General features: G+C 39.7%; 2 protein-coding genes across 6 annotated transcripts in view; one reads left to right on the forward strand and one right to left on the reverse strand.

The window, feature by feature from the left end:
- Positions 1-16,743, reverse strand: part of CERT1 (ceramide transporter 1) — a 71,566-nt gene extending 54,823 nt beyond the window's left edge. Inside the window, exons 1-2 of one of the 2 annotated variants that reach the window (XM_042825824.1) lie at positions 16,542-16,743; positions 12,995-13,129 (exon numbers count right to left, since the gene is read on the reverse strand). In XM_042825824.1, coding sequence (XP_042681758.1) covers positions 12,995-13,129; positions 16,542-16,637 — 231 coding nt within the window. In that variant the 5' untranslated portion in view covers positions 16,638-16,743. The remainder of the gene's footprint in view (positions 1-12,994; positions 13,130-16,541) is intronic. The other variant, XM_042825825.1, reaches the window with a different exon arrangement.
- Positions 16,744-17,091: 348 nt separating this feature from the next.
- Positions 17,092-18,454, forward strand: part of POLK (DNA polymerase kappa) — a 32,967-nt gene continuing 31,604 nt past the window's right edge. Inside the window, exon 1 of one of the 4 annotated variants that reach the window (XM_042825819.1) lies at positions 17,092-17,168. The gene's annotated coding sequence lies outside the window, so the exon portion shown is untranslated. The other 3 variants (XM_042825822.1, XM_042825818.1, XM_042825820.1) reach the window with 3 other exon arrangements.

Below are 18,454 nucleotides of genomic sequence, written 5' to 3' on the forward strand. Positions count from 1 at the left end.
AAACACAATGATTTCATTTTATTTATTAGTAACTTTGCAACAGGTTCTCCTTCAGTAAATTCTAAGACAGGTCCTAGAGGGTTCTTCTGCTGTAGTCTGCCTTTTTCTTTTTTTAAGAAAATAAAAAGGAGGGAAATAATGCATCTGATTGCAGTTGCCAGAAAAGCATGAAAAAAAAAAAAAAGCAGTTAATATTTTTATTGTAAAGTCATTATCATATCTTTGATCATACAATAAATTATTTTATGATGGTATATCATGCATTTGTCAAGAATGAATCATTTTATGCCTATCTAATGTTCTTTTGATGCCTTATTTGACATTCTAAGGAGATTTCTTATCTTGAATTAACTAGTCTAACAAGAGCACTAGTTCAGTTGGGTTTTAGTAACATAAAATTGCAGCAAGCTGAACGTGTCCCTGTTTCTCAGCAGTGAATGGTTAAAACTCTACCACACTGTCCGATTCCTCCTCCTCAAAAGAACAAGGGGAGGAAATACAACGAGAGAAGACTCATAGGATAAGACAGATCAGACACAGCATAGGGAGATAAGCGTAATTTATTGCCACTTACTAACATATTAAAGCAGTTTAAAAGCAAACTAAGAGCTCCCTTCCCCAACCTTTTCTACCTCCTCTACTTGAGCAGCACAGGGCATCACGGCTGCAGTCAGTCCATAACACTGCTCCAACAAGGAGTTACCGATCCCACACAGGCTTCCCATAGGATATTCTTCATTCCCCCTACCATTACCTAACACTGCTACGCAGACGTGATATCATTGTAAACAGAGTCCTGTTGTCTTCAAAAGTTATTTTCAAAAGCATTTGGCTTTGTGAGAGCAAACATTACAACCACCGTTTTGTATAAATTAAGTGAAGTCTCAAATTTTGCAAATATATTTTTTAACCTATTAGTTACTCTAGATGGAGTTCTCAGAGTGTAAATAACTTAGTGTTATACTTCACTGTTTAACATTTTGTGCAAAATGTACTGAAACCATGAGATGTGTCAAGTTTGAATTTATTTCATTGTGAAACTTATTTTTTCCTAAAACAAAATCCAGGTAGATCTAAAACCATGCTTAATTCGAAACAGCCAAAATTTGCAACAGAAAACAATGCTTTTACTTCCTGAATTCCAAAATCCATGCCCACTTACTGTTAAATTAGCAGTATTTTTTTTTTTATAAACTGTTGAATAAGATTATTGCAAGCAAGCACAGATGACTTTTTTTTTATTAAATGTTGTACTGAACACACCACTGGCTGTCCTATCTTTTGCCACCTAAATGACTCATCATTGACATGGTAGATGTAAGAATCTTAGTGGCACATTTACACATGCAGAAAAGTCTTAGCAAGGATACTGCTTCAAAAAAAGAAAAATGAGCCTACTACGTGTTTTTACATTCTTTGACACTATCCAAATATCTCATTTAAGACCTCAGGTTTGGACAGCTGCCTTCCAAAGAGGCAGCTGCCTTTCAAAGATTTACTAAACACATTTAGAATTTTTTCTTTTCAAACTAAAGTAGAGGCCTGCTGCTCTTATGATAGTTGAAGCACACTGAGCAGAATTTATTATTAGTCTGTTAGTACAGTAGGCATCTGTAATGACAGCTTAGTTAAACCCATTGAAAGAATCCTCTCATACGAGAACCATGTTTTTAACTCTAGGACAAGTATACACTGTATGTGTTACCTTGGCAGTTAAACCACATTTTAAATTTGAAGCCTACAGTTCTCAGGAACAAGCCTGGTCAATCTAGTTTTCTTCACATTCAGCAAATAGGTTCCAACACAAGAGTGATCAAATAAAAAATAATTTTTATTATTTGGTATAGAATCATCTATCCTACGGTCCTGTAGTATGCATCTTTTTAGTATTTTTTTCAGTTATTTCCCTATTAATAATATCCAATTACTGTGTGGTATTAAGTCAAACTGTAGTGGTTTTTATGTAAACGTAACTCTGATCCATGCTATTTCCAACTGCTTAATGAGAAAACAATGACTTCTGATGGGAATTAGACTACAGAATGGAGTGCTCTGCAGAAAACTGCATGTGTTGCTTCTCAGTTACCTATTAGGTCCAAAATGCCTGCAATATCCATCACTATCATGCATCAACCATTGGAAAATATCAGAACCCTATCACCTGAAAGAACCTTAACTTAGAATTAATTTTAAATCGCTAAGATAACCTTGTAAGGAATCTTATACACAGCAAGATGTTAAGGAGTTATTAATCAGACAAAAAAACAAGGCTGCTTCATTATAGAATCAGAGAATGAAAAAAATCGCATATCGCTTTACAGAACAAGGAAATATAGGAGCAGGAATTACACATCCACTGCTGCTTTTGCACTGATAAACTATCTTTTTGTTAAATCCCATATTATGTACCTCAGCGCACCATGGAAGTTCCAGAAGCTGGGCAGGAACTGGTTGGAGCAAAGTCTTAAATGGATTTCACAAGAGACAAAACCCAAACAGGATACCTGGCCTGAATACAAAAGCCACGCTTTGTAGCAGTGCAGTTGAGTTGGCATAGAGTACAGCATGCTAGCCTCAGACTCCTGGAGATGGGAATGGAGAGTCTCTATCTGATGAAAGCAGGGGAATTGCACCTAAGCAACTTGCCATACCCAAGAAAGCAGCTAAAGAGACTAAGATTAATTTATTTTTAATTACACACCAAATAATTGAAGTTGGAAGAGACCTCTGGATGTCATCCAGTCCATCAACTCTGCTCAAGCTGGGCTACCTTGTAGGTTGCACAAGACTTCCCAGGTGTTTTAAATATCTCTAAAGGAGACTCCACAATCTTTCTGGGCAACCTGCTCCACTGCTCTGCCACCCTCAGACTGAAGAAGTTTCAATCACATTCGGACAGAGAATCTCATATTTCAGTTTACTCCTATAGCCTTTTTTCCAGTGGTGCCCAGCAACAGGACAAGTCTGGCTTCATCTTCTTGACTCAGTCTCTTAGATTTGTATACACTGATGAGATTTCCTCGGTCTTCTCCAGGCTGAACAGGACCAGTTCCTTGTAAGAGATGCCCTGTCCCCAGTCATCTTCACAGCCCTCCATTGGACTCTCCTCAATAGTTCCAACTTATTTTACCGGGGAGAACTGGATACAGCATTCCAGGTGTGGCATCATCAGTGCTGATTTGAAGGGGACAATCCTTGACCTTCTCTCGTTGACCTTCTGGAAACACACTTCCTAATACACCCTAAGACACTATTGGCCCCCTTGGCCATTTGGGCACACTGCTGATTCATGGTTAACTTTCCACCAGAACAAGCTATCAGGTTGTTATCCCTAAAGCTCTTCTCAGCATGTCAATCCTCAACCTGTACAACTGCATGTACATGCATGCAGTTGTTCCTCTATAGGTACATGATCTGCAGTAGTTACAGTTGAACTTTATTAGGTTCCTTGGTCTGTCCAGGTCTCACTGAACAGCAGCAAAGCCTTCTGGTGTATCAGCAATACTTTTGAGATTCATATTATCAGCAACCTTGGTAAGGAGGCACTTTGTCCATTCATACACTAAGTTAAACAATTCTGAACACAGAACAGACCAGGTGACTAGCTAATACACCAGCAGCTAGGCTCCAGGTGGCTGATCACAGTCCTCTGCACCCTGCCAGACAGTTAGGTCTCAATGCACCTCACTGTCCACTCATCCAACTCACACTTAATGAGCTTACTCAGGAGCATGTTATAGGAGATAGTGTCAAAATTCTTCCTGAAGTCAAAACAGACAACATCCATTGCTGTCCCTTCACTCTCCCAGCCAGTCATGACATCATAGAAGATATCATATTGGTCAAACATGATTTCCCCTTGATGAATCCATTTGGACTCTTCTCGTCACGTTTTTGTCCACACAAATCTCTGAAGATGGCATTCAGGATGAGCAGCTCCATCACTTATCCAGATATGGAAAAGGCTAATTGATCTGTAATTTTCTAGGCCTTCACTCTTGCCCTTTTTGAAGAGTGTAAAGCCACCGGCTTTCTTCCAGTTCTCAGATAACCCTCCTGTTCACTACAATCTTCCAAAAGACAGGCAATGGCCAGCAATAACATCCATCAGCTCCCTCAGCAATTCAGAGTGCACCCAATCAGAGCCTATAGACTGTAAGAAACTTATAGAAGTACAACCATATATGTTTTTCTATAAATGCAGTATTACCATTACTAGCAATAGGCAACAAATCTTCTGCTAGCTATGCAAGGCCCTGGTCCTGATCTGTTAGGCTCATTATCAATTTTTCATAAGGCATACTCTGTGAACTATGGCTTGGTACACCAGGTGTCTCATAAGTACCGTGCAGATTAAACTCTAGATAACAGCTTTTCAGATATGAACAAATACGAAAGCAAATGCCTCAGAACCACAATTTAACTGTCAATCACTGGCTAGAGAAAAAGTGAAACCTCCAGAGCTACAAAGACTGCTTTTGCTCTAAGTAGAAGTGCTAGACCAAGGGGAGAAGCCATCAACACAACCAATTAACACGGCAAGGCCTCATCTGTAGAGTGGCAAAGTAACATCTAATCCCCAGACCAGAAGCTAGAATCAAGGACCTATAAGGTCAACCATTTAAGAAATCACAAACTGTGAGGTGGCAGAAGATGCCAACTTCAATCCAGTGCATGTCTGTCCTGCTCCCTCCTCTCCTTCTTAAGGAGCTCTCCAGTGAAATTGCCTTGACCTCATCAGCTAGAATCATCATGAGCAAGGACATCAAACTAGCCATACGTCATTGCTCCATGATATTGCATACTTACAGTAATTTCAAACATACGAATTGAAAACTCACTGCTTTGACTCACGATTTGTGTGCAAGAACTACTGCACAGTGATGTGTAAGAACTATTATAAGCACAAAGAATGTTGCTAATGTCAGCCTAAAAGCCTGAGTACTGAAGTTTAAAATTGACCTGATTTGTCGGAGCTTAGGCTGAACTCTTCCATTTCACCTAATTCTTCGACATACACACACAATTGTATTTACAGTCATATAGTTTTCAAACAGCTTTTCACCTTCTGCAACTTAAAAGAAAGCTTTCTGTGTATATATGTTAGACAATTCGTAAAACAATCTGGGTTCATAACTGCCAGAGACATGGGGCAGTAAATCCTATTCAACCACTTCTCTTAGCTGGGGAACAATGGTAGAAAAACATATCAAACAGACTAGGGAGTGGCTCAAGAGTGTCAGAAGATTTGATCTAAACCACATTGATTAAAACTAGTATAACAGCAAAAGCAGCTTCTGAAGTTTGTCTGAAAAGCAATCTAAAAGATGAACTTGGAGATGCAGAAGGAACACTAACAAAGTAATCCGAATAATTATTTTGTGTGCAAACAAGCAAAAAGCTGATGAGTTATTAACTTTAGGAGGTAGCAAAAACGGAGGTGGCCTGGTGTAGCAGCAAATCAGTAGACATAAGTGAGTATTCTGAGCATTTTACTTGGCACTCCAGGAACACATTTCAGGAAGTAAGGTCTGGTATTACAAGTATACCCAGCAGAGATGTTAAAAATGTCATTAATGGCTGTTGTAAGACAGAGCAGGGCAGTTGAGCAACTCCAGAGGGGGGGAGAAGCACAAACCAATTGAATCCACAAACAATAAATTAACTATAAATAAGTCTCAATGAAGACAAATAAACAATCAAATTGAGCAACAATATGGACTGAAAACAAGACTGAAAAAAAAAAATCAGAGATATAAAAGCATAGCATTAATACCAAATGCAAGCACTAGGTCTTGTAAGAAGCATTCAACACCATGAAAATGCACTGGTACACTCATGAGCAGAAATAATGATCCTGAATTAGACATCAATTGTGGAAAAAAGTCAAGGAGAGGAACAATATGTTAATTGACAATAAAGTGGACACAAGTACTCTTGGATTACAGTCACAATTTCAAGTGTGTGGGAACATTATTACATTTGAGTCCTAAAGCAGAATTCTTCAGCAATATTAGGTAATCTCAACGTGTCATTTAACACATTTCATTTTTTTCTAGATCCTAATCATATCGATGAAGACTTTCATAATAACTGGTTTCATTTATACTGAATTGGATGCTTGTTTTTCTATGTCTCATTTAATTTCTTCAACCCACACTACAAAATAAACCAATTTGTTTACTTCCCTCCTCACAAATACTTGCCTTTTGCTTGCCAAGAATATTAACACTTCAATAATCAAAGGGCAACATTCTGCCATTTTCATTTCGAACATCAACTTAACCATTGCTGGTTCAGATTCAAAGACTGTCAAGATCCATATACAAATATACAGAAGTTTTGAATGCAAAAAATAATTGTCCAGTAGAATCTTATGTTTCAAAGAATACCTGCCTGCTGCAGAAACGCTGGCCCGGTTTCATTTCCTAGGCATCAACTCTCTCTTCATCAATCTGGCATTTTCCTCTCCAACGTGCAACCATCTCAAGACTTCCAAATACAAACAAACATTCCTGACAGCACTAGTATCTGCAGAGTTTCCTCAATGGGCTATCAAGAATCTCCAATATTTCAATCTCATTAATGTGATATTTTCCACTAACTTGAAAGTAACAACTTTTTTCTTTTTTTTTTTTTTTTTTTTTTTAAACAAGACAAAGGCTAAAAACATTAACTGCCTTATGCCATAAATAAATCCCTATTTATGGTTTGTATTCCGTGCCTTAGTTTACCCAGATCATCTTTTTAATAACAATTAAGGCTGTGGAAGCACTTTATCAAATTACATAAAATGAATTAATGCTCATCACGTCATACTGAAACAGACTCTTTTCCAGCCTCAGACAACTGAAAAGAAATTAATATATTTCTACACAATTAGCAATTATTATGAATTCACTGCTATGCTATTTCTGTCAAGGGCAATGATTTACAGATTAGTTTTTTTTTAAAAAAAAAAACCTTTCACCAAAGAAATGCTATCAGTTTGTACTCAACTTCACTAGCAGCTGACTGAATCAAACCTGTCAGTAGATAAAATTGCTAACTACATTATTCTTACCATATACAGTTTTGTTAGTAAGGTCAAAGTTCAGAGCAGTAGCTAGTAAACGCTAATCTAAGATTTTCTTGTGTCATTCCTCCAAGAGGGTCCACTTCTATACCTCACTATTCCAACACCTTCCAAAGCATTTCATGTTGTGTAAAATTATGAAAATAATAAAATAACAAAATTCAATAATAAAAGAAACACATCACTGCACTGTTAATGTCACAGTAAGTTCTGAAAAGCATGTTGTAATACATGATTCTTCACATAAGTGCTTTAAGCAATACTGTTTTTTAAACAATAAAAAAATAACACGTCTATTTCAAATCTTATGTGCTTATAGAGTTTAAGATCTATTGAAAGAACTCTCACAGGAAGCTTCTGTATCTGTTTCAGTTGACAAATGCATGAAGCATCCTCTGTAAACTTGTCAATCTATTTTTAAAACTGTCAAATGCTACTTCCCTTCAAAAGTGTTCAACCTTATTAATGGTGGCCAGCATTATACTATACATAAATACTAGTATAAGGTGACAGCTAAACCAATGATATCTTAAAAAAGTGAGGAATTTTTAATTATTAGCACTGGCTACTAGAAAGAACTACTTTGCTGTTTCTTCAGAATGTATAATGAAACGACACGCTTAAAATAGGAAGCAGTCAAGTTATCTCTTCCATGTATAGTGTTCAAGTTTTTTTTTTGTAAACTGGGGCTAAACTGTGTTTATTCTACCCCTAATTTATAACATGAATATTTACTAAGTTCATTGCAATAACAATTTTTTTTTTCGTTCAGGAAAAATAGCTAAGATAACTTGTAAGCTGAATTGTCTAAGATGAACAAGCTGACTCTCTGGTAGACTTCCTGCTTTCTGCCTTGCCTGTTTCTAGCTCCAGACATCCAGAAACAGATACAAGAAATCTAAACTTCCAGTAACAAGAATGACTTGCAATCTGTGTATTAATATCATTGCTTGTCTTTAAGGCAACTTAATTCCTTTATTTCCTTCTAGTCTCTACAAAATTGTTCACAGAAAACACCCATTATGTGAAATGCATTCATTACTCAATCCTAGTTGAGCCATTTGTAAAAGAACTAAAAGTCTCTTTACAGCATAAGAAAACAGTGTTAAAATTTAAGATAAAACCAATAGTATATTTCTATTACAAATTTAACACAAATACACATAATCTCAAAACAACAAAAAGCAAAGCATATAATTACACAATTACTACATCTTATTTAAGCTACCAAATTAGAAATTTAAATGTTTTTCTACAACACAGAGAGTACACCAACCAATGGATGACATCTGTCTAAAGAGCTCAAACTTGAGATGGAACAAGATTTTTTCAGTTCTTCTCGTGTTAGTCTTTTTCAGTTAGTCTTGTTTACTCTTTGTATTTTTTCCTTACTGTAGGTTATCAAGCTCCAGCATTCTTTGAAACTGTCAAGTGTGACATTTCTCTAAGTGCTTTTCAAAATCCTCTGTACATAACCAAGAGCTGTTCCAAACAGACATGCTTTTCGTTGAAAAAACATAGAATTCAGAGAAACTCTTTGACGTTAAGAATTTGTAGTCAGGTTTGAAAATTTATTAATATAAATTATCACCAGGATTACGTATTAGTGCTGGCCTTCCTGGGTGACTGTCTGGAGATGGGTAGGTACAGTAGATCTCCAGAATTCCCTTCCAGATTAAGTTTTTCTATGAATATCATGTTACTTATTCAGCAGTCACTGAATAAACAAGACCCTCTACACAAAGGCACTGATGGCACAAACATGGGAAACCAAGCTGAAGATAGTATAATGTGAAAGGCCAATTCTACTGGAAGTTGGATTTCCAACTCTATTAACCATTTGTATGTTTTGAATGACAGACTCTGTCCCTTTACAACTACAAATCTAAGCTCAAAGACCCACATCTAGAGATCTAGAGCCATCAACATCCACTTCTAACCTTGCTCCATAGAAGTCGCCATTAGATATCAAGAAATAAGGTTTTATGGTAATGAGGGACGTCTCGAATAAGCATCACCTGATAATCAACTCCAACAATTACTCAGGATGTTCAGGATGGAGTAACAGAATGAAGTTCAAGTCTTCATACATCAACTTTTCTTTTTAAATAAATACCCAAGATTTCTCATGCCTTGACCATTAAGCAGAACTCACGAGTTCAACCTTTGCTCTGTTATAAGCCAGTCAAACATTTTCAAAGTGGTTTTCCTCAGCTGTCTTAAGCAAATCAGCATCAGCTATTGACTTCCACTGTCCTCCTTCGTAACTTACAGTACATAAATTCTTCACAGTTCTTTATCTGTTGTGATCCAGTAAGGACACATGAAATATTCTTCCTTTGGTCTCCTACTGCAGAGAAATCAACTCAGTCTCAATGGTTAATATTCTGAGTTGACCAAACTCAGTATTTTCTATTGGACTAATGACAATTGTCTTGACACACCAGTTCTAGAAATATGACATTGTAATTCTAGACTTAAATATCTGAAGTTACTTTAACAAGCTAATTTAACAAGACATCTTATAAAATACCCCTGTAGAATTTGCTAGTGATCTCTGCCCAACGTGATATAAATGATTAAAAAAGACCAGAAGGGACTGTGGTTTTCTGAATACTAATTTTACATCTCATAATTAATGCTATGACTAATCATCAGGCTGATATTAATCTCTGAAAATACAGCATTACTACTACTCAGTGACAGAAGCTAAGTTTATGCTTATGCATCAATAAAATGTGGACATTCTGTACTTCAAGCAGCAAAGGGAACTCAAAAATCATTGTGCCCACAGCTGACAACAGTTATGTGCACAGCTAATCTAAATACTCAGAAGAAACTTCGTAAGAATACAATCATTTCATAAGAGTAAGCACTACAGGCATCAACACCATACAATTAGTCCCCACGTATTGCTCTGTACTGAAGAAAACCTGATTGTAACATATCAGGTTAAAAGGGAGACAGTTATAATGCCATACTCTCGATCAGCAACATTGAGAAAAAATAAATGTACAGCACTGCAAGACACTGTAGGAAAAGATTACATAAAGAATCCAACTATTGAACATTTTTAGCTGAGCATTTAGTCACTAAGAAACTCAGTTTCTCTCTAGCACACTAACCTTTGACATACAGTAAAGAGCAAGTTCCACTGACATCAAAAGTAGTTTTCCTGTTACCTCAAGATTTTATAAGGTATTGACCTTCTCCTACACACTAAATACATGCTGACTAGCTTATCACTACAGTAAGATATTACATGAACGTGAAAGTAAAGATTAACAGGAAGAATATTTCAAACATTTGGAGCTGTTGGAAAGGGTCCAAAAAAAGGTCACGAAGATAATCAGAAGGCTGGAGCACCTCTCCTATGAAGAAAAGTAGAGAGAGTGGGGCTTGGAGAAGACTCCAGTGGAGCCTTTCATTATTTCAAGGGGTCCTTATCTGCAGGGAGACTGACTTTTTGCAAGGGTGAATAGTGACAAGGTGGAGGGAATGGTCATAAACTAAAGGAAAGGGGTTTTAGGCTAGATGTTAGGCAGAAATTTTTACTTGTAGAGTAGCGAGGTATTAAAACAGGTTACCCAGAGAGGCTGTGAACGCCTCACCCCATAAGTGATCAATGCCAGGTTGGGTGGCCATTGGGAAGTCTGATCTAGTGTGTGGCAGCCCTGCCAACAGCAAGGGGTTGGAAACTAGATGATCCTCAGGGTCCCTTCTTCCCCAAGCCACTCTATGATTTGACTGTAGTTATTTTTCTACTATTAAAAACAGGATTAAAAAAGCTAGCTTTTACAACTCAACTACCAAATCAGTAGTATTCATTTTTAAACTCTGGCCCAGATGAATAGCTTCTGAAAACCAAGTGTTTTCTTAACAGTTTTAAACAAATGTCCATATACTGAAGATGCAATAAATGATCTGACAATATTCCTGAACCTCTAACACTGAAGCAGCAATCACTAACTGCAGCTAGAAATAATTAACAGAAGTTTACCAGGCCTCGGAGATGCCATTTAAAACTAAAATCAAGCAACTCAAGCACAAAATACTTCTCACAATGCACAATTCTTAATGAAAACCGAACTAAAATATCAAGTTAACTTTTAGAACTGTACCCTCTTCTCTTTTTCTCTCAACATATTTTCTCAGTATACCACTGAAGCTCAAGAACAACAACAACAAAAAAAATCAACTATTCAACCCTAAAGTATCCCTAAGGTAACCCTAAGAGAATAGAAAAGTTACCTACCTGTAAAGGGGTTTCAGAATTAACATTTCCTTCTCAGAAGACAAAATGTTTCCCAAATTCTCCACAAAAAGCGCAGTATCAGCACTTATCCAGTAGCAATAGTGCTGTACTATCTCACACCACAACAACTGGAATTTGAAATGCTATGATATGCTCTAAAGTATGGATTCCAACCTTTTGATTTGACTAGCCTGCACTGACTGAAGAGGAATTATTTTGGGATGGATATTAGAAGAGTTTTGTTACTTGTATACCTTTTATTTTTAATTCAAACAAAAAAACCACAAAACCAGCAGGCTGGATGTATATGCTCCAACATATACTTCCAGACCTCTCTTGGTCTACTTCCTCGTCACCACCTTCCTGTCTCTGTCCAGTAAACACATTAAGCCGCTTGCTAGTTAACAAGAGACCTTTTTGGAACTCTTGATTAAAGGCTGAAATTATAGATGACCATGAATACATTAAAATGAGTACTTCTCCTTTGTCTTCCCCAACTCATCTTGAAATAGCACATTCAGTGGAATTAAATTAAATACATTAAATACTACTGTTCTTGTATACTTATGTGCCACAGAGAAGATGAGCTAAAAAAATCCAAAGGAAGGTCATGAAGATGATCAGTGGGCTGAAGCATCTCTTCTATGAAGAAAGGCTGAGAAAGTTGGGGCTGTTTACTTAAAGAATCTGGGGAAACCTCACTGTAGCCCTCCAGTACCTAGAAGGGGCCTTCATGGAAGACCTCTCGGTCAAACAGTCAACAATCAGGGCAAGAAGAGAGATTTAAATTAAATGTTAGGGGAAAAATCTTAACTCAGGTGTTGGTAAGACACTGGAACAGTTCACACAGAGAAGATGAAGATGTACCTAGAGATGTTCAAGGCCAGACTAGATGGAGCCCTGGCAATATGATCTAGTGAATGGTGTCCCTGCTCACAGCAAGGGGGTGAAACTACATCTTTAAGGTCCTTCTCAACACAAACCTTTCCATGTGTACTCTGTCAAATAAATGAACTAATTAAAAGTAAAAGAAAAGCTACAGCATGACTTCAGTAAGGATTAGTCAAAATTAATTCATTAGATTTTTAAATCAGCAAAAAAAGATTTTTCTTTATTCTGTAGGGCCATTTCATCACTATGGGATTGCATCTGTACATAGGTACTGTACTCTTATCAGCATAATACTGAGTCTCTAAGCATTAGGCAGAAACACGTCACATTTAGAGAAAGAAGTAAGCAGCAGAATGCTTTCCTTTTGGAAATATACAAATTCAAGTTCAGAAAATTAGTAGTTGAAGAAATACCATTTTTTTTTTCTTCCAGTGCAAAGTGTAAGGACTGTGAGGGATGTAAATTCCTTTGTGAAGTTGTTTTCATGTCTCAGTTTGAGCCCTGGAAAAACAACACCTCTTCCACAGAGAAACCATACCCCTTTGCACAGAAATCTTAAGCATAACAGAAAGCTGCTTATTGCAATCTCAAATGAAAATAGCTTATTTTCTAATTAGGAACTCCTTGCCCTGCTCCACAGTGTTGCAGGATATCACTAACTTAGTATTAAGTGATGTAACAGAATAAATAGCTATATCCATATTTGCTTTCACTAAATATTAGCCTACAACAACATAACACCCAAAACATGAAAAGATAGCAATAGCACTTACTGTAATCACAGCTTTACTCAGGCAGATAGAGCCTCTGCAGCCATATTCTGTTTCGTCTTCAGACTTGTAATAACTGAGTGTGTTGGTTTTCAGAACTACCCACCGATCTTGCCATCCATGAATGTAGTTGGTCCACTATAAAAAAAAATCAAAAATCTGTTAATGGAAAATATAAAAATATTTTTAAAATTTTGTTGATATTTCCAAACCTTTCAAGTATCAGTTTTTTTTTGTTGTTGTTGTTGTTGTTGTTTTTGTTTTTTGTTTTTTGTTTTTAAAGTTCTTACCAATTGAGAACATTACACTTCTGATCAGGACTCCTGAAAAAACACTTTTGCGAGTCACTGAAATATGGTACTAAAAACCAGTTGCTTCCCAGGAACAGGAAGATAACAGATGTCTTTGATGCAAAATTGCTCCCAAGGCCACTTAAACAAAGGTACCAATGCAGTGATAAACTGGGGGACACAGGAGGGGAACACCAAACATTCTACCTTGAATTTAGATTTGTTATCTTAAATCTGAATAAGATGAACTGCCAAACTTAAGCACAACATAAAACACTTTATTTATATAAGGTGACTTATACCAAAGTGATTTTACCAAATTTTCTAACTCTTCTCATATGAAAGCATACATGCCATTATCCTACCAGTAGAGCATATAACCATTATAGCAACTAAAGTCACCAGTTCTTCATCAATTTGTGACTACCCACAGATACTGCTTTAGGTTTTAATTCCATAACTACTTCATCATTAAGATGATAATTACTTGTCAGGAGACATCGAATCATCCTGTTACTAAGATCTTTCCAGGGACTCAACATTCACATATACAGTGCAACTGACATTCCAGGAACAGTCCTAGATTCATCATATAAATGTACTGTTACGAGTTGACTAATAAAGTCCTGATTATTAATATCTTATATTTGCTACAACTTCCCAACACAAAGAACTACACCCTGCAGAAGCATACAGAACCAACAGAGCATCACAACTATTCTACAACTCTGGTAACACACTGGTCCTAGGACTTCGAACGCAGGGTAAAAAAACCAGAATTTAAATAATGGAAATGGGAAAACACAAACACTGACAACGATTCTATCAGGAAAGCATTTCTTTGATCACAACAAAAAGACTTCCTAACCACTATTCACCATTTTACCACATTGAAACAGGGAGGGAGAAGAAAGTGGACCAGTGGGATAATTTCCACATTATATTACATGCATCAGTTAGCACATGTCTCATAACTAAATGTTAGCTCTTCTAATGGCAAGAGGAAGTCTAAGCACTAAATAGGACAACAAATTCTATTACCTGAGAAATTACTAGCTATCTTCCAGCTCAGGTGAGACCTACATTTAATCACCAAAAATAAACCTTTTTGCAACCTCCTAATAAACTCAATAGCTACATTCAATATGAGCACTTCAGCTGTGTTTAGTATCTGAAGCAATAGCACCAACTGTTACGAAGGTGTATTTGTACTGCCTTCCTCCCTTTGTCTCTATTATATTCTCTGTTCCTACCAAATATGAAGTGCAAAGCCCAAAGGTATCTTGACCAAAAGAGCACGGGACAGGAGAGAAAGCATCTTTCCTCCTTTTACACAGTTAAGCGAGGTAAATATAGCAGCCAACCTTGCATTTGCTGCTGCAATCAACACTGGCTGTTGCAACTGTTGCAACCAAAATGTGACAGGAATTAAGAGACTCCTTGAAGTATTCTCATAGAGAAAAAAGGTTTCTGCAAACAAAGGACCACTGGTTAAAGCACACATGTATCAAGACATTTCCATGGTAGAGTTCTTCATATCCACCTTAAAGTTGTAAGGAAAATTGTAATGGAAAATGCCTAGAGTTTGGAAACACTCAGAGAGCAGTGAAATGTACTTCTAATAAGTTTCTCTTTCAAAATTATCCTGTTTGTTTAAAAGCTTCTCTTTACAGAGTTGAAAAATTACTAAGCATACAGAAATGCAGCATACTTTCACTGATCTGCTATTTAATAACAAAGTTTTAAAAACAGAGACACACTCAGTAACCAGTTTGTAATGGTACTCCTCTATTTTAATTAATTTGTTTCAAGTATTACTGAGGTATTAACTAGCAAAAGGTAAAATTATCCCTCAAGTATATTCACTGGAACAAGTTTTACCATGCTTTGACTACTGAGATTACATCTCCCGGGTTTTCACAGAAAGGGCAACATCAACTACGTTTGGTATAATTATAAAAAAATTACAAGTCTTGCACATCAGAACTTTATAAATTTCAGCAGAGACTATGATTTCACCCATTAATTCTGTATTTGCCAATATAAGAACCAACCATATCCTAACAAATATTCAAGTTTCTAAGGTAAGAATCACCCAATCAAAAGAACACATTGTTAAGAAAAACCTACACTACTAAACCAAAACCTCGTGTTTTGAGTGCTGTCACATCTCATGACTCTCATCCTCTCCCATCCCCTACAGACGATAGGATCTCACACAAGAGCCTTCTCCTATCTCTGGATTTAGGAATGCTTTTAGACTGCAAAGCATTTATGACTCTCCCACAAACAAGCAGAGGACTGCCTCATTGTGACTGTTTTCCTAGCAGTCAGGGCCAGTTATGAACTCAGTATCCCATGACCTGTGTGCTCCATGCAGGCTGATGCCCTGCCTTGCCACACAGGACAGGAAAGAACTTTTTTCTTTTTAATTCAACATAATTCTGAAAGTACTTTCTGTAAAAATAAAATCTTCTTGCTCCCAAACTTAGTGATTCAACACACAGCTTCAGAATTGCCCCCAAAGTAAAATTTCCCAGCGTCACTCTAAGCATACTTGCAAGTCATCTCATTTCCAGCGATTTTTAAGAAATGATAATAAACAGCAGCACTTCTATTTAAGAAGGGAAACGAGCCGTAGTGCCCTTTTCCTTCCTCTCCTCCCCTCCTCCCGTGTCTCCTGCGGCAGGGCTGGTTTATGGCACTGTTTTGATAGTCACACCGAAGGCTGTGCCGCTCCCGTGCCTGCTACGGAGGAGCGACGAGCGCGGGCCCCGGCGCAGGGCAGCGGGGAGCCCAGCCGCTCAGAGGATGCGCCCCGCGCCGCCGGGGACCCAACTCTCGCAGCGCGAGGAAAGGGGCTCCGCGCTGGGCGCCTTCTCAGCCCGACTGGGGCGCGAGGCCGCGCCGGCGGCTCCGCCCGAGGCGGGGCTCCCCCACGGCACCTCTCCGGGCCAGGCTACCAGGGGGGAGGTGAGCGGGCCCCTCCCGGCGCAGCGCCGTCGGGGACGTGCCGGTGCCCCTGCCGGAGGGAGGGGGCGCGGGAGGCCGGCGCGGCTCCCTGGCAGCCTTCGCGATCAGGTGGCAGCTGTTCCGGCCAGCGCTTCTGCCGGATACAAGCGAGCCCCGGAGCGGGGCGGCAAGGAGCTGACAGCCGGGATCTGTCGGCGGAGGAGGGGAGGAGAGGGGGAGGCAGCCGGGAACCGCCGCGTAGAAGGGAAGCGCGAGGCCGCCGGGTGCGGCGGAGCGAAGCGCCTTACCTTGCTGAGCACCCCGCAGAGCTCAACAGGCAGCCCGAGCTCGGTCTCGGGGTCCTCCTCGGAGCCGGAGGAGTTCCAGCTCTGGTTGTCCGACATGGAGACTCGAGCCGCAGCCACCGCTGAGCGGGGAAGAGCCGCGCGGTCCCTGCCCACAGCAGCTTCAGCGTCTCCTGCCGAGCAGACGGGAACGGCCGGCAGCGGCTCTACCTGAGCGGCACCGCTCTGCGCCCGCCAACGGCCTCGAGAGGCGGAGGCTCGCGCGGTTCCCTCAGAGCAGCTCCCCGGCCCGCGGCAGCAGCCACAACATAGAGGTGGCGAGCGGAGGAGGAGCGAGCGCACGTCCGCCTGCCGCGCGCTCCACTCACGGCGCCGCCGCCGCCGCCATCTTACGCGAGGTGGGGGGGGCGCTCTGCCGCTATTTACCCGTTCCGCCCCCCCGCTCGGCCCAGCTGGCGGAGCCGCGCTGTACGCCGGGAGCTGTAGTCTCCCCGGCGGAGTCCGAGGCCGCCGCTGCGTGCGGCATGCTGGGAGTTGTAGTCCACCTTACCGGCGGTTCCCCTCCCGCCGGCTCGTAGCCGCCATCTTGGTCTCGTCTTTCCCGTAGCGCTGGGTTTGTTCTCTGATAAGGTGGGGTATTCCGCTCCCTCCCCGAACGTGGGGCAGCAGTGCTGCCTGGACTGGTAGGAGCCGATCGAAAAGCGGCTGCCTGAGCTGTCAGGTAGCCCGGTCCCTTGTTTTTACGCGCCTGCTGTTGTAGCTCAGGGCACCAGGTAGTACGCGGTGTTTTTTTAGAGCTCTGTCTGGGATGCGTAACCTTGTTTGTGGGGGTAGAACCTTTTACAGAAGAAAGATGTGCCAGCTGACTGCTGTACAGCGCACGAGCAGATACAGCGGGTTGGAATGGACGTACGGTTTGTGCGGGCTCGTGTGTTTTTGCTTAATTCTCGGGGGGAAGAAAACGTCAAAAGGTTTGGGTGAGGGAAGGCTTAGCTTTGCAGTGCATGCTGCTGGTTGTATTAGAGGAATGATGCTCTGAAATCTGATTTTCTCTGCCTCTCTGTGACAAACCATGGTGTGATTTTTTATGTGATGCTGCTTGAGAAATTACTTTTTTCTTTTTTTTTTTTTTTTTTTAATTGAAGAGCCTTTATGACAGACCTATGTACATATGCGTATTATCCATATATGAGATAGGTAAACTTTTAGTAACATGAATACCATCTCAAAGTCTTTTGTATGAAGATATCTGCACTGTAATTGTAAATTCTCTGTACTGAGTGAGTGTTAAAGCAGCACATCGCTGTCCTAAACAACTGGAAATAAAGGGTGGTCACAGAAATTTTCCTACTTCTCTCTGAGATGCATGCTTTCTGTCAGGGCTGTTGTGGGTACTGTTTTTGACAACTTTCAGACTTACGAAAAGCTGTTGAGAAATCAGGCCCTTTGCTTCATCTGCTATTTAGAAAGAAGCTGTGCTATTTTTGCTTTGTATCTGTTGCGATGTACTGCATTTCTTAAGCAGGGTGGCTGACTTTTGTATGTACTAATATGTGAAAGAATAATTTTTGGTTCTTCTTTGCAGCACATTTATGAAGTTAAGTAGCACCACTTTTAACATTAGATTCTTTTCCCCCATCAAGTTCTGAATGAATTTCTTTTTTTCTATTCTGATCTGAAAGCAGGGAGTGAACAGACATGTCTGAGCAAAGCTTTTGGCAATGATGGTGATGTGTACTTAGCCATGCGCCTTCACTTTCTTTCTAGGATTGACCTCTTGGTTGCAGTTGCTGTTACAGATCAAGAACTGCTGAACTGTAAGGGTTGTAAGGGATCTCTGTAAGAGATCATCCTATCCAGCCCCTTGCTAAAGCAGCTTCCCTACAGCAGGTTGTGCAGGAGAGCGCCCAGTGGGC

The sequence above is a fragment of the Centrocercus urophasianus genome, unplaced genomic scaffold, assembly GCF_019232065.1.
Source record: "Centrocercus urophasianus isolate 14NV4802_14NV808 unplaced genomic scaffold, USGS_Curo_1.0 seq_25, whole genome shotgun sequence".
NCBI classification, from domain to species: domain Eukaryota; kingdom Metazoa; phylum Chordata; class Aves; order Galliformes; family Phasianidae; genus Centrocercus; species Centrocercus urophasianus.